Raw genomic sequence first — 15154 nt, 5'->3', positions numbered from 1 at the left:
GGAGGGGTGTCCGAGAGAAAAGAAGCCCAAGGACTTGGCCCTGAGAGGAAGACACAGGTTCTGAAGATGAAGGCTGAAGGAGAGGAATGTTTGAAGAAACTCAAAAGAAACAGCCAGAAAGGCACAAAGAAAACCAGGAGAGGGCAAAGTCACAACCTAAGGGATGAGATTTTCAGCGAGTGACAACACCTCATGCCGCCAGTGTCAGGCAGCACATGGGCAGAGCGGGGTTGCCGGATCCAGCCACATGAAGGCCACCTGTGACCTTAGCAAGAGCAGTGCCTGGAGGGCCTATTAGCCACACCATGGTGGCTGTGAGGAAGCAGAGTCAGGGAGTGCAGTTAACTTCTTACCTATTTAGTTGTGGAGGGAAGTAAGGAAATGTGGCATCCAGGGAAATGTATTGCAAAATAAGGTTGTGTGAACATACTTGCGAAGCTCCAAAAAGCTGGAAAACTTCCTAACTGACAGTGTCTATGTTCTCAGAGATGGAAGAGGCAAGATTATTTGCTATAAAATCAGGGGAGAAGTGGCAAGATAGATACTTGAAGAGAAAACTGAACAGCTGATGTGGGACAGAGATAAGGGAGGGGGACAGAGGGGTAGGGAAGTGACTGGAGGCCCACTGATGGAGTGTTGGCATCCCTGAGGCTCTGCAGAGCCTGGGGGCAAGGGTGGCTGTGACCCCAGTCCCTATGGCAGGGAGGGTCCCCGTATCAGTGTTCTATAGTCTTCCGATAGGACTGGAGAAGACACATGACCAAATGACTCAGATTGGGGTTTGAAGAGCAACAGAGGGATATCCAAGCAGGATGGAGATTCAAGTTCTAGGTCCTGAAGACAGAGGACTAAATAGGCAGAGGAGAGGAAAACAGGAAGATTAAATGTTTCCTTCTCCTTCCCGGGGGAAAGGTTGGCCCAGAGTGAAGTGCTGATCTCTTGGAAGTTTATCTTTTGCATCTTCCCCTCTCTGACCTCCTAGTGACTCTCCCTCCAGGGTCCTGGGGTCCTCATGTTGCTCTACATCAACCCCCACCTGTACTTTGAAGAATGAATGGGGGAGACATTTTTAAAAGGATACTTGTTAATCTAACTCTATCTCTGACAGACCGAACTTCTGACAATGTGGACAGAAAACTTGGGGTTAGAAACAATCCAAGGACGGTGGGGTGTGCTAGGCATTTCACATGCGGGAGAGGCTCTCCTCAGGCCTTGGGGCTCAAAAGAACATTTCTTTAAGGCAAAATGCTGGTGTAGAGCTGATATCTTTCTGTGATACTTTTAGAAAAAAAAAATTGTTTTTTCTTTTTTTCTTGGCTTGGTGAAATGTGATTTCACCTGCTATGACAAAAGATAAATTATAATCAAGGATGTTTAATGGTTTTAAATAGTTGTGCTCCTCTGGACTGAGAAATATTCTAAAGCGATAAATAGTTGTAATTAGCATCATTTCCAAAATCAATCAACTGTCATTTTCCTATGTAACTAATGCTATTTTAAATTCAATGGGTACAGAATGACCTTACTTTCTTAAACCAAAAACCAGGATACATGGACTGGAGACAGAGAAAAATAGAGCTTACTATGTGACAGGCAGTATCCTAATTGCTTTATGTATTTTAATTACTTTAATTCCTATAACCCCATAATTATTGTCATTTTAGGAAATTGAGGCACAGAGAGATTAAGTAAATTGCTCAAGATCTCACAGCTAGTAAACAGGGGAGCCACTATTTGAACCCTGGAAGTCAGAAGGTTATGTACTAACATTAGACATGAAGTACAAAATGCATAAATTACTATAGAAACTTGTACTGCGTTGAATACTATGTTGAAAAATTTATGTCGACCTATAATCTGCAAATGTGGCTTGTGAATGTGACCTTATTTGGAAATAGGGTCAAGTTAAGATGTGGTCATACTGGATTACAGAGTAGATCCTTATTCAATAGAAGGAAATTTGGACTTGGGTTCTGACATAGGGTCAATAGCATGTGACTACAGGGAAGAGACTGGAGTGATGTGTCTGTGAGCCAAGGACTGCAATGACCAAAAGCTAAAAAGAGACAAGGAAGAACTCTCCTTCAGTGCTTTTGAAGAAAAATCTTTATTGGGCTTCATTAATTCAACCAATGACATTTATAAGATAGTGAAATTGTTACCTGTTTAGGGGTTATCAAGTGTTTTGATTATCTGTGTTTTATACTTATTCAAATCCAAAGCCATTCTAAACAGCTTTTGTAGCATTTATCTCTGGAAGATGCTACAGTAAATTTTTCAGTAAAGTTTTTCACCAGTTCCTTCTGGCTAAGAAAATAATTTAATAGATAACTACCACCATATTTACAATAATTAGGCACAAAGGTACAAATTATTGTAAAAGTTTTTCAAATTATCAATACAAGAGTGTTTCCCCCTTAGGAGACAATGCATGAGATTAGTTTCATAAACTCAGGTGCAACTTTTTTTTCTTTTATGGATGAGATGCAACCTAACTCCACTCCATTATTTTCCCAACATATAAGGAGCATTCTGAAAGTGCATTTGAAAGTATATACTTTGAGACAAGGCACACTTTTCTAAAGAAACCCTGCTATACCTAGTAACATGTACCATCTGACTCAGGCTCCAAGCTAGATACCACACATATTTTGCCAGATTTAATTTTCATGATTATTCAACGAGATAGGCATTGAAGGCCTACAATCTCTCATCTGAAACCCTGGGGCCAGAGCTTTCGGGTTTCAGCATTTTCTTATTTTAGAAAAATAATGGCACATATGGTATATACTAAGTCCCGCCTCTAGTGAGGTCTTGGAGAGCACTCAGTTGCCAAATGAATATTTCTAAATCAAAGCATATTAATTTTCACATCAAGAAGGATGGAAGAGGACTCTAAAGAGCCTCATGTTGGTTCAGGTAAGATTTGCTGCCTAATGAGTTCAGGTCAGGTCAAGTTTTCTAAAAACTGGTTCTCTGAGCTTTTTGAATTTTATAACTGGGAATAAAGCTGTGAGAACCTGTATGACTCTCGTTTGCTAGAGGAGAAAATGAAGTTAAATAGAGTTGAATAACACACATGGGTGTGTAAATAGGAGTTGGAATTCAAACTCAGGTCTCTCTGGCTACAAGGCTCTAGACCACACCTGAATGCCTTAAAATGGTTATTTCATCCCACAATCAACCCAAACACCACAGAGAATGACAGTGCCATACAGAATATGACGCTGTGTGACAAGGCATTTCTAGGAGGAGTTGTGCAGGGTTTCAACCCTGGGCACTTCCCCTCTCACTCCTAAGACAAGGGAGGGCCTGACCCAACACATGAGGCAGTAAGACAGGAAACTCTGCCAGCTTTGGGATTCAGCAGAGAGGCAAAGCAGGAAGGAGCCTGAGTGTGTAGAAAGGGAAGGTGGAAGATCAAGCTGTAAGACAGGAGGATGAATATGGACTTTGAAGAAAATGTGAAAAGTGAGAGTAGGAGGCAAGGCTATCCAAGAATAAGGGGAGGCTTAGGGGTCAAGCAAGGAAGGGCCAGTGTGGACTGGCTGGAAGAGAGAAACTGTAATTGGAAAGGGAGATTTTTTTTTTCCTTCACAAATGAAAGACAGCAGTAGGAGAGGGAAGCAATGGGGAAAAAACTGCTGAACCTGCCCAACCTCCCTTCGCTGTCAGCAGCTCTGGGAAGGGAGTGAGCACTGGTAGAGCCCTGTTCCATGCCAGGCATCTCTATGGCACTTCACCTTGACCTCATCCAACCCTAGCAACCCTCCAGGGTCTTACGGATGAGCAAGAGACTCAGCAAGGGAAACGTGCAGAGGTTGCAGAACCACAAAGTGGAGAGGTAGGATTCAATCCTAGCTCTCAACTACCCCAAGTCCATGTTCTTTTCAAAGACCAAAAATGGGTAGGTGTGGGCAAAGCAGCAAGAAATCCAGTGCTGTGAGTCAAGCGCAGGCATTGGGGTGGCAAGGGAAATGGGGAACTTGGAAGGATACAAAATTTCTATCAATCAGGAGCAATTTCTGCAGCAGCTGGGAGGTGAGAAATAGACACAAACCAGACAGTAATAATTTAGAGACCGCTTGTTAAGATCATCTAAGTCAACTACAACATCAGGGAGCCATATAAATTCAGTTATAAGTTAAAAACAAATTAATGCCTCACATATACTTACTTCCCAAAGTTCATAGAGCTCCTTTCTGAGGTCCTCTGGTAAAAGCTGGGTTATCTGCTTCATAGCTTCCTGAAATATCAAACCATTACTTTAACTATATGGACATTTATCAAAGCTAACAACTACTCTGCAAAAGACAAATAGGTTCAGATTCTTACAAACAACACCCACAGGGGCAGCAGAGTAAATCGGCCTATACTGGACAATATTTATAGCTTATAAGAAAGGCAGGCAGTTGTACCCCTTAAATAAGTAAGTATAATCATTCATATGGACTTTGCCTAGCACCTATTTTGTAGTCTACAACACAACAGATATAGAAAAGGGCAAAGAGGAGGTCATGAGACAGTTACAGAAATATCAGAGGTGTTCAAGGATTTTACATCTGTGGATGAATCACAACATACCCACATACATTTTAATCAAGCATATGAGAGTTCAAAACAAACCTGAGTGGGGAAAATGGGAACGGAATACTGAATTACAAAGCTCAAAGAGATGTTCTGTATATTCATTTTCTGTTGTTAATGTTTTCATTGCAAGATGTACAATACAAATGGGCAATTATTGTCATTAACATAAAGGAAGTTACATGATAGAATTTTGTAGGCTCACAGACTCACAGGCTGAAAAGGAATATTAAACAGCAATTAACTAAACTGCCCGTGTAGCATCTGAAGCCTTCAACAGCATCACTGAACACTTCTATCCTCTTTCCACAAATGTGTGGAATGGTAGGGAGCCTAGTACCTCAAGAGACTGCCCACATGGCTGGAGGCAGTACTGACAGAAATTACTTTCTTATATTAAGCTGAAAAATTTCCCTGTAGTTCTCCTACCACACCTAACCCATGGCTCCTGCTTTCCTCTCTCATTCACAAACACAACGTCAAACAGGTGGACAGTGGCCCCGCTGGGCCAGATGATCTGTGGCCACAGTGACTGGGCCAAGGGATAGCCTTATAACGCAAACCAGGCCACTCAGGGGCCATCTGCATTTGTCAAGCAGAGGCTAGAACAGAAGCCACATCTCCTGCCACAAGAAGCCTGAGAGTTAGCCAAAACCTAAAGAAAAGCAGAGATGAAGTAAGACAGTAGAGGGTGTCCTGTACTTCTAGGCTTTCTGTACTTTCTAGTCCCAAAGATCCCAGGAGCTACCCTTATTCCCCAGTCTCCTCCTTTATGAGTTACTCCAGTATCCTTCCTTTATTTCTGAATCACTCCAGTACTATTAAAAGGCTTCCAATTCCTTCACCACCTTCTGTACCTTTTAATCAGCCTCAGTTCTTCTAACCACAGAGGTCAGGCTCCTTGAACAGAATATGGCTGTAAAAACCATTTTTGGCAATATAAAGGTCTTACATAAAATAAAATAGTGAGTTGAGGGAAAGCAATGAAAACAAAAATGGACATTTGTGTTATGTTTATTTATTACTGGGAGGAAGACAACACTGCAGAATACAACCACTTCCAGAATAAACCACATTTGCCAATGTCAACAATCCACTCCTATAAAACACATCCCCATATTGAATAGCTTGTTCAGTTATAGAGCAGTAGCACTGCCCTACCCTTAGTAGGAAGAAATTTAGTGTACATTGTACATGCATTTGCCCTTGTTTCTTTCTCATATAATTCAGCAAGAATACTTGAAAAAATACTTTATATTTTCACAAATTAACTGTCTTTATAGATTGCTTTTCTCTATACTATTCCAGAAACACAAGTTTCCCAATTACTTCCAGTTGAAAAGAATGAACTGAATCATATGTACATACAGGTATATGAAAAGTTAAACTTTAGAATGGAAATATAAAAGTCCTGCACTGACAAGAGACTATTTTGTTCTCTTTAAAATTATGCACCTAGAACTGAATATGGTGTATGATCTGACCAAGGTAGAAGAAAATGTAATCATCACCTTCCTAATGCTAGATACTATATTCCTCTAAGTGCAGTGTAAGACTGAATTGGCTTTTTGGTGATCACATCCAATTACTAAGTTATTAATAAGCTTCTTGTAGTCCAAAATCACCATGTTCTTAAAAAAAACAAAACAGCAAATATGTTGTTGCTCTCTTCCTGAAACTGAACAATTATTTTCTAAATCTAGGCTGATTAATATTTGTTAATCACACAATCAGAATTGCATTTTTGAAATCTTGTAGAGAGTTAATATTCTTTGTTTGGCAGCATATGCCAGAATTATGCCTACCCTTTTAATTGAACCCTGTGAAATCAACATGGCTGAGGTCCAGGGTACACAGCTGAGTAGTATGCCAGCCTTTCCCTTCCTGGCAAGCAATGAGCCCTGACACTTCCACTTCTATACTGAGTTTCACCTTGTTGTTCAGACATAGATTTAGAGTGACAGCTTCCCTAGCCTCTTCCTCTGTTAGCAAAATATGTCAAAAATCTGCCTGAAGTGCTGAGCTGAATGAAGCTTTCAGCAAATATTTTGTGTCAGTTTTGTGACAAGTATCTGGAAGGTATCATTCATCATTCAGACACTGATGAAGCTGAACAGTATAGTAGTCAACTGAAGATTAGATCCAGATTGGGTTTCAAACCCCGCTCGCTAGGTTTAATACTAGTTGTGGAATCCTGAGCAAGTTATTTGACCTCTTTGTCCTTCAGGTTTCTCATCTACACAGTGGGGTTAAATGATGGTACCTACCTAAGAGGATCATTAAGGATTAAGCAGTTAATATATATAAAGTGCTTACTATGTGCCAATAATAAGCACTTTACAAATCCTGCACATAATAAGCACTCTGTAAATGTTTGTTATGCTTTTAATTTTCTTCTTCTTGCCTGCTCACTCTGGGTAAGGTTCCATTCTCTTTGTAATCTCCTAGTACTTTAGCAACTTTAACCCTCCCAGACACATGCATACCACGACTCTGTCCTCTGTTTCAATAAGGTTTTCCCTTCGCAGAGGAATACGACCTGGTGCTGCTGTATTCCAGCTTCAAGTTCCATCTCACTAGATCGTGGTGATCCTTATCGGACTTCATTTGTCAACTTGCGTTAAAATATCAAGTGTATGTTAATATGTTTAGGAAGGGAGCCAGGATGTAAGTATTGCTTTTGGCTCCCTTTCTAAATTTGTCACTTCTATGCCCTCACTCTCTCTTTCATCTTAATACCTACTTTTCTCCAAAATAATCAGCCCTCTAGCTTTATCAAGCACAGTTGGTCCTCCATATCTGTGGATTCTGCATTAATGGATTCAACCAACCATAAATTTAAAAATTCAAAGATACAAATAAAAAAATACAGAGTTATCAACTATTTACACAGCATTTGCATTATATTAGGTATCATAAGTAACACAGAGATGAAAAAGTATATGAGAGGATATGTGCAGGTGATATGCAAGTATGACCCCATTTTATCTTGAGTATCTGCAGATCTGGTTATCTATGGGGGTCCTGGAACCATTACCCCATAGATACTGAGGGACCACCATATTTTTTCTCCTTCCTACTTCAGTTTACAGGCTCGCTGATCCAGCCAGCAAGGGCAAATGAGGTTTCCTGGTTCTCAGGCAAATTCCACCCAGAGCCAAGAAACCCTCATTTAATTAACTTAATGCATGGTTCAGACATCCAAACCTTGTTCATAAACACCTTCTGCATAAAGAATTGTTCACCTCTCAGATTTTCTTCTCCATTCCCAAATCCTGACCAGTAGCAGGAAGAGGCAACAGAACATCAGTGCTCTCCAAGCCTTTGGTTTCTTGTCCAAGAACTTGTGGTTATAAGACGTTTCCCCATTGCCTTCTGCTTATGACATTTATTCCCCTGTGAATCAGCAGGAGTGGGCAGCAGTCAGGAAGGTTAATGAAGCTGGAAAGGTTTTTCATCAAAGCCAGGATACAGCATACTGGAAGGCAGCAACACCCTCTCTGATTGCTCAGGTCCCCTCTGTGCCTGTCCATGGGGTGTTACCAGTCAGGACTCAGCTCTTGTAGGGACAGTCATAGGTCTTCCTCCAGTTGTTGGAGATGGTTCACAGTGAATGGTTCTTCTCCAGAAGGCTTTGACTTGCTTCTCTGTGGAGTGAATCTCAAATTCACTGTGTGCTTCCAAAGGGAAGTCTTTTTCCTTTGGGTCCCATTTCTCCTTGCCTTCTCCTCACTTTAAGGTCTTTGATAACCCACTGGTACTTTAGAATATCATTTCTCATCCACAATGTCCTGATTTAATTTACCCTTGAATAAAACTATCCTGCAATGAGCTGTATAATTGAGGAATTGTTTCCCTTCCTTTCCCTCTATGTTACACCTCATTACTCACCATCCTCTGGTTCAGATGCCAATTCCTTCCTGCAACTCAGAATCTCAAGCTAATTGGTTTCTTTTTATATTAATTCTGCCAGTCAACAGAACAGTTATTTATTTATGGTAGTACAGATTCATGTAGACAAACATTTCCGTAGACTCCTCCCCTTTTCCTGTCTTGGTCAGCCTGTATCTTGGACCTATACCTAGGCAGGAAGAACACATTCCTTATACTATTCCCCTTGTGCCTATAGGTTTGGATGGGTTGGAAACTCTTAAACTGGGACTCTTGTTCCTTGTGGTTCTTCTTACCTTTAGAGGGCAAAAATCCTGCTGGCTACTGAGCTCCAGTCTCCCCAGCTCTGAGAATAGACATTTAAGCCCACTTGCCCTGTTAAACAATCTCAATAAAGACTCCTACTGCTTCGCAATTTAGGACCAATCTCTCAGGCCTCCAATAAAAATAGCTAGCAATACTTCTTGAATCGAAAGCCAATCAAGTCAGCATTTTAAAAAAAAAGGTTTACTTCATTTTCCAACTTCTGCTTCAAACACGTCTTCCTCGTTTGCTGTGGGCTCTAGGTTTAGAGTCCAAATTGACATTAATTTAATATATTAGTGATGTTATTTCTTTCTTTCTAATACAAATATTTCATTTTTCTTTACCTTCAGCCCCTAAGTTAAAGGAGTAACTCAAAATTTACTAAATAATAGTTATAATAATGATTAGATGTGTGATTTATAGAACTTCTCTCCAAAGAGCTTATCTAGCATGGCGAATTCCTACAAATTCATTTAAGTTCCAGCTATTTCCATTATGCTAATGAAAGCTATACTATCTACATCTACATACTAATGAGAACTGAAACCAACATAATTTTCTGTACCTGTGTTAAACAAAGCTGGGAGCAGATATACACCCCTATAATTGTGTTAACAAGGCTGAGACAAGTGACAGGGTTTGGATGTTTGTCTCCTCCAAATATCATGCTGAAATGTGATCTACAGTGTTAGAGGTAGGGCCTAGCAGGAGGTATTGGATCATGAGCATGGATCCCTCATGAATGGTTTAATGCCATCTCCTTGGTAATGAGTGAGTTTTTGATCAATTAGTTCAAATGAGATAGGGTTGTTTCAAAGAGTGTGACACCTCCCAACCCTCTCTCTCTTGCTCTCGCTCTTGCCATGAGATGCACCTGTTCCCCCTTTGCCTCCCATCATGATTAGAAGGTGATTTCTGAGGATTCCATGATTCCTGAGGCCCTCAACAGGAGCAGATGCCAGCAATGTTCTTCCTGTAAAACCTGCAGAACTATGAGCCAATTAAACCTCTTTTCTTTATAAGTTATTCAGCCTATTATTACAAAGTCAAAAAAAAAAAAGACTTTTTTTTTCTCCACAGCTGGTGAAGCTGTGGAGAAAAGGGAATGATTATACACTTTTGGTGTAAATGTAAATTAGTCCAGCCACTATGGAAAGCAGTCTAGAGTTCCTCAAAGAATTCAGAGCTACCATTCAATCCATCAATCCCATTACTGAGTATATACCCAAAAGAAAATAAATTAATTTTACCAAAAAGACACATGCACTCATATCTTTACTGCTGCACTATTAACAACAGCAAAGACATGGAATCAACCTAGGTGTCCATCACTGGTAGACTGGTTAAAGAAAATGTGGTCTACATATACCATGGAATACTATGTGGCCGTGAAAAAGAATGAAGTCATTTCATTTGCAGCAGCATGGATGGTGCTGGAGGCCATAATCTTAAGCAAATTAACAAAGGAACAGAAAACAAATACTAGATGTTCTTACTTATAAGTGGAAGCTACGCATTGAGCACATATACACATAATTAAGGGAACAATAGATACCGTGGACTACTAGAGGTTGGAGGGAGAAGGAGGTTAAAAAAACTACCTATTGGCTTACTATCAGGGTGACAGGATCTGTACTCCAAACCTCAGCATCACACAATATTCCCATGTAACAAATTTACACATACACACCTGAATCTAAAATAAAAGTTGAAATTAAGAAAAATTAAATTAAATTAAAAGTACCTAGCCTCGAGTATTCCTTTATAAAAGATATGAAAGAACAGACTAACGACAAGCAAAATCCAATCTGCTGGTTATTCCAGGAAATCCCTGCTTCTGGAAGATAGGCTGTAAACCCCCTAAAACAGAGTCGATACTAACAGTTTACTCTTTAAAACTCATTACGACCTTCTTTCATTATCTTTACCAATCTAAATCTATTATGTCCTAAACTGTGCAATCCTAGCTAGTTGCCTAACTTGTCAGATCTATCTGTATACACTCTCTAACCCAGGCCCTGAAATTCTAAAAAATATCCTCCCCTGGCCTTCCCCTTCCTGAGACACTAGTAAGACTATCAAGGTGGTATTCTCCCTAACTGCAACAGTTCTCATAAACTTAGCTTTGCTTCAGCAACAGGTTTTTCTGGTGGTTTTTTGCACAGTCAACAGTCAACACTGACCTCTTCTCGCCTATGCTTTTCTTCTTTGGGGATGTTATCTGCTGGTGCTATGTCCCCAACGATGCATTCTGCCATATCGTGAACGAGGGCTAGACGTACACATCTGACCAGGCAAGAAATGTTGAAAAATTACACAGAATTATATTCACTACAAGTTCTCTCTCTATATTCTTCCAAATTCCCCCCTCACAGAGTATTTTAATGTAGTATTTTCTAAAGCAGTTACATTCTGCCAGCCTACAACAGTTCTGATCAAAACTGTTAATTCACATTCAATAAAATACATGTGAGTGTAGGGGAAACTGTTAGCATGAATTTCTTAAATGGTTGGTTTCTCAAATCTTACTTTAAAAGGCTGATAACTAGGCTGGGTGCAGTGGCTCACGCCTGTAACACCTGTACTTTGGGAGGCTGGGTTGGGCAGATCACTTAAGTCAGGAGTTTGAGACCAGCCTGGCTAATGTGGCAAAACCCCACCTCTACTAAAAATATAAAAATTAGCCAGGTGGGGTGGCACACACCTGTAATCCCACCTACTCAGGAGGCTGAGGCAGGAAAATCACTTGAACCCGGGAGGTGGAGGTAGCAGTGGGCCAACATTACACCATTGTACTCCAGCCTGAGCAACAGAGCAAGACTCTGTCTCAAAAAAAAAAAATTACATTTGACAACTTTCATGTTCCTGACACATGTGAATCATTCAATAAGTGGTTATGATTATTAGTGATTAATCAATACTGGTTGTGATAGTCATTATCAAAACAGGAAGTTAAGTAATGAGAGAAATGCCCCATATGGGCAGTCTCCTTTAGGCTCCCACACTACCAAGGCAGTACAAGGCCCAACAGCGTCCTCTGAGATTTCCCTGCCTCTAGTCTCTTTCTGGTCCAGTTCGAATCCCAGACTACTCCAAACTGCATTTCTAGTGGACTTTACTTTCATCTTGTACTATTTGCCAAAAACCTCCTCAGTTCCACACCACACGCTGAGTAACAGGACTCCTCAGTTTTCCCCAGCGAACCATTTGCTGCAGTCAAGTTGATTTATTTCTCATTTGCAAAATACTCCTTTACTTTCCTATACAAGGTTTTGCTTTATCTGCCCTTCTCTCTGCTTGCAGTGCCTTCTACCTCTCTGTCTACGGTAACTCTCTAGAGCTCAACTCAGATTGCACCTCCTCCATTAAGATCAACCAAGAACAGGTGATCTCCCCTACTCTTACAGTACTTACTGTTTCCACCATACCTTATGTTTCACTTCATATAGAAGGTATTTTGGGCCTGCGTAATTCACCTTACTGTCTAATATGCTAGTAAACTTCTGTTCTGTGCTCAAAAAGCATTTTAACACTTGTTGATTGAATGAAGGGGGAGAGGATACCTCTTTTTCAGCTGTATCTTGCACATACAACTCCAGAAAGAAATCTCACGAATGGATTCTACTATCCATAAAAGGCACTAGAAAAGAGCACATAGTGTACTAATACAATGCTAGAATTTTAGATATAACACACTCACCTTCAAGGCCCTAATATCACTCTCAAGTTTCCTCTGATACCCAAGGCAGGCTCTATCACTTGGCAACAGAAAACCCAGATTGCAGTTTACAACTGAGGCAATCAACAATGAGCTCCTCTTCCCACATCCTAAATTTATATGGTTTGCTTCAAATTCATTTTTCTTGACCTATAAACTAACCTACAAGGATCTGACACGGGCCTCAGTGGTAAAAATGGGTGTACACCCATACACCAGAGTCCCTCATGAGCATCAAAATCCAGCTCAGCTTACCGGTCTTTGTTAAGACGGTCATCTTTGATCACCATAGCCATAACTGCCATCCGGTACATGTGATCTGACACGCTCTCTGGCCTCTGGACATTTCTGTATACCCAGCCAGTCCGTGGGACTCTCTGATAAATATGAAAAAGAAAAAGAAGGTTTAAGAAACCAATGTCAACTATCGGTTATGCTCTTCAAGAGATGTCCAGGATATAACACACAGAAGCCGGGTCATAGCTTCAGAACCTATTACAAAATGTTTTACTAAACTAAAATGATAGACATTTGGAATCAAATAAACTAGAGAACTCAGAATAAAAGAAGGAGACAGACAGAGGTAAGTCACAAAGTCCATTCATCAAATTACTGTTACTGGTGTGTAATTATGGAACATATGCAAGTCCTTTAAACAAAACAAAACTGCATTTTTCCTAACTACAAGAGTTGCAGCTTTTTGCCTTAAAACAATCCTATACAAGCAGAAAACACTGTGTTAAAGGTTCGAACTTGAACGAGTGATAGACTTCCAAATTCTGATGCACGAGGTATAAAGGCACTTCTCATTGCGTGTTGAGTCATGACTCTTTCTCATTGCTTGATGCTACAAACAGCCGTGACCCCTCCTTTTATTCACATCATAACTTGATCTTGTGAAATTGCATTTCTTCCTCAGAATTCTACATCTCTAAAGAATGTTATAAATAGTAGAGTGACATGAAACAGATAATTTGCTTTGAACTTGGGAGAGAGACGTGAAAGACACACATGAATAAACTCCAGTGTGTGTTACATTAAATCCTGTTTGGCGGGTTGTGGGGGAGAAAAGTCTTGTTTTTGGATGTAACTGTGAGACAGAGGTAAAGCACTCCACTTAAAATCTGTTCTTCCGACCGGTGCTCAGAAGCAGCCACGCAACACACACAGACACACACACGAGTTCACAACACACACACACACACACCCCGGTGCTCAGAAGCAGCCACGCAACACACACAGACACACACAGGAGTACACACACACACACGAGTTCAACACAGAGAGAGAGAGAGACAGAGAGAGAGACAGAGACAGAGAGAGAGAGAGAGAGACAGAGAGAGAGAGACAGAGAGAGAGAGAGTGAGTGTGTGTGTGTGTGTGTGTTCTGCGGTCGTGAGCCCAGGACGCGCTGAGCGCAGGCCGGCCCAGGCCAGCTGCTCTCCGGGAACCGGCGCGGCTGCCTGGCGGCCCTAGCGGCTCCGGGCTCTGAGCTCAAACTCCGCGCGGCCCCACCCGGCCCGGCCTCCCCGCCGGCTTCTTTCTCCTCCCACGGTCCAGTACGCGCGTCCCGGACGCCTCCGCAAGGCCGGCGCCTTTCCCGAATTCGGCATGGCGGGCCGGCGCGGGAAGGGGAAAGGCCGTGGGCCAAGCAAGGAGCCGGAAGTTGCGCGGCCTCGCTGTCCCCCGTGCTCGGCCGCGGCCTCCCGGCCCGCTGCCTGCTCACCTTGAGCTGCCCCACCAGCCGCAGGAACTGCAGCAGGGAACGAGCCCCGTGGCCCGAGAAGCCCACAGGGGAGACCAAAGCCATGCGGTCACGGATCCCGGCTGGGAGGAGCAGGCCACGGCGAAGCCCCTCCCCTCTCTCCTCCTCCCCCTTGTTTTCCTTCCCGCTCTTCCCCTTCTTCCTCTTTCTCCTCCCCTTCTTCTTCCTTCTGACCCTCTTCCTTCTCCCCTTCCCAACTCCTTCCTCTTCCTCCTCCCCTACTTCCGCTTTCCCCTCTCCCCCTTCCTCTCCCCCCCACTTCCGCTTTCCCCTCTCCCCCTTCCTCTCCCCCACTTCCGCTTTCCCCTCTCCCCCTTCCTCTCCCCCCCTCCTTTTCCTCTTCTTCTTCCTCCTCCCCCTCCTCCACTTTCTCAAGGTATTCTCAGGCCCTTCTGTCCAACCTTCACCTTCCTGGCCTTGGTGACTGCTGGTTAGGCATTGCTCCACCAGCAGTGGACACTTTGCTTGGCACATACTGGACACTTCCTTTTTAAATTTATGAACCTCATTATTCTTCAGTTGACAGGGTAAAACCATGAAACTAAATGAGGTCACCGGGCAGGAGAGTGTGAATGTAGAAGAAAAGACATCCAAGGGCTGAACCCCAACATTTAGACTTTGGGAGATCGAGAGGGAGCAGCCAGTGAGGCAGGAAAAGGATCAAGAGATAGTTGTGTCTTGGAAGCCATGTAAAAAAAAATTTCAAGAAGGAAGGAATATGGTCAACCAAGTCAATCTTACGTCAGATAAGGACCAAGATTTGACGTCCAGACTTAGTAAATTTTATATTATTGGTGACTCTGACAAAAGCAGTTTTCAGTGTAGTGGGGCAAGCAGAACCTAGTAAAATAATTCTGAAGAAAATAAGAGCAAATATTTCAACACAT

At 42.0% G+C, this 15154-nt stretch overlaps 1 protein-coding gene across 6 annotated transcripts in view; it reads right to left on the bottom strand.

Moving 5' to 3' along the window:
- Positions 1-14407, bottom strand: part of HDDC2 (HD domain containing 2) — a 55560-nt gene extending 41153 nt beyond the window's left edge. For all 6 annotated transcript variants that reach the window (XM_064360720.1, XM_064360723.1, XM_064360721.1 and 3 more), the window contains exons 1-4: positions 14229-14407; positions 12758-12879; positions 10968-11070; positions 4178-4246 (exon numbers count right to left, since the gene is read on the bottom strand). In XM_064360720.1, coding sequence (XP_064216790.1) covers positions 4178-4246; positions 10968-11070; positions 12758-12879; positions 14229-14312 — 378 coding nt within the window. In that variant the 5' untranslated portion in view covers positions 14313-14407. The remainder of the gene's footprint in view (positions 1-4177; positions 4247-10967; positions 11071-12757; positions 12880-14228) is intronic.
- Between the last annotated feature and the right edge of the window lie 747 nt (positions 14408-15154).

This window comes from Aotus nancymaae, unplaced genomic scaffold (assembly GCF_030222135.1).
Source record: "Aotus nancymaae isolate 86718 unplaced genomic scaffold, 86718_ANA_hifiasm-v0.15.2.pri h1tg000040l, whole genome shotgun sequence".
Taxonomy (NCBI): domain Eukaryota; kingdom Metazoa; phylum Chordata; class Mammalia; order Primates; family Aotidae; genus Aotus; species Aotus nancymaae.
Note: the sequence above shows the minus strand (reverse complement) of the source record. Positions and strands in the feature narration are given on the sequence as shown.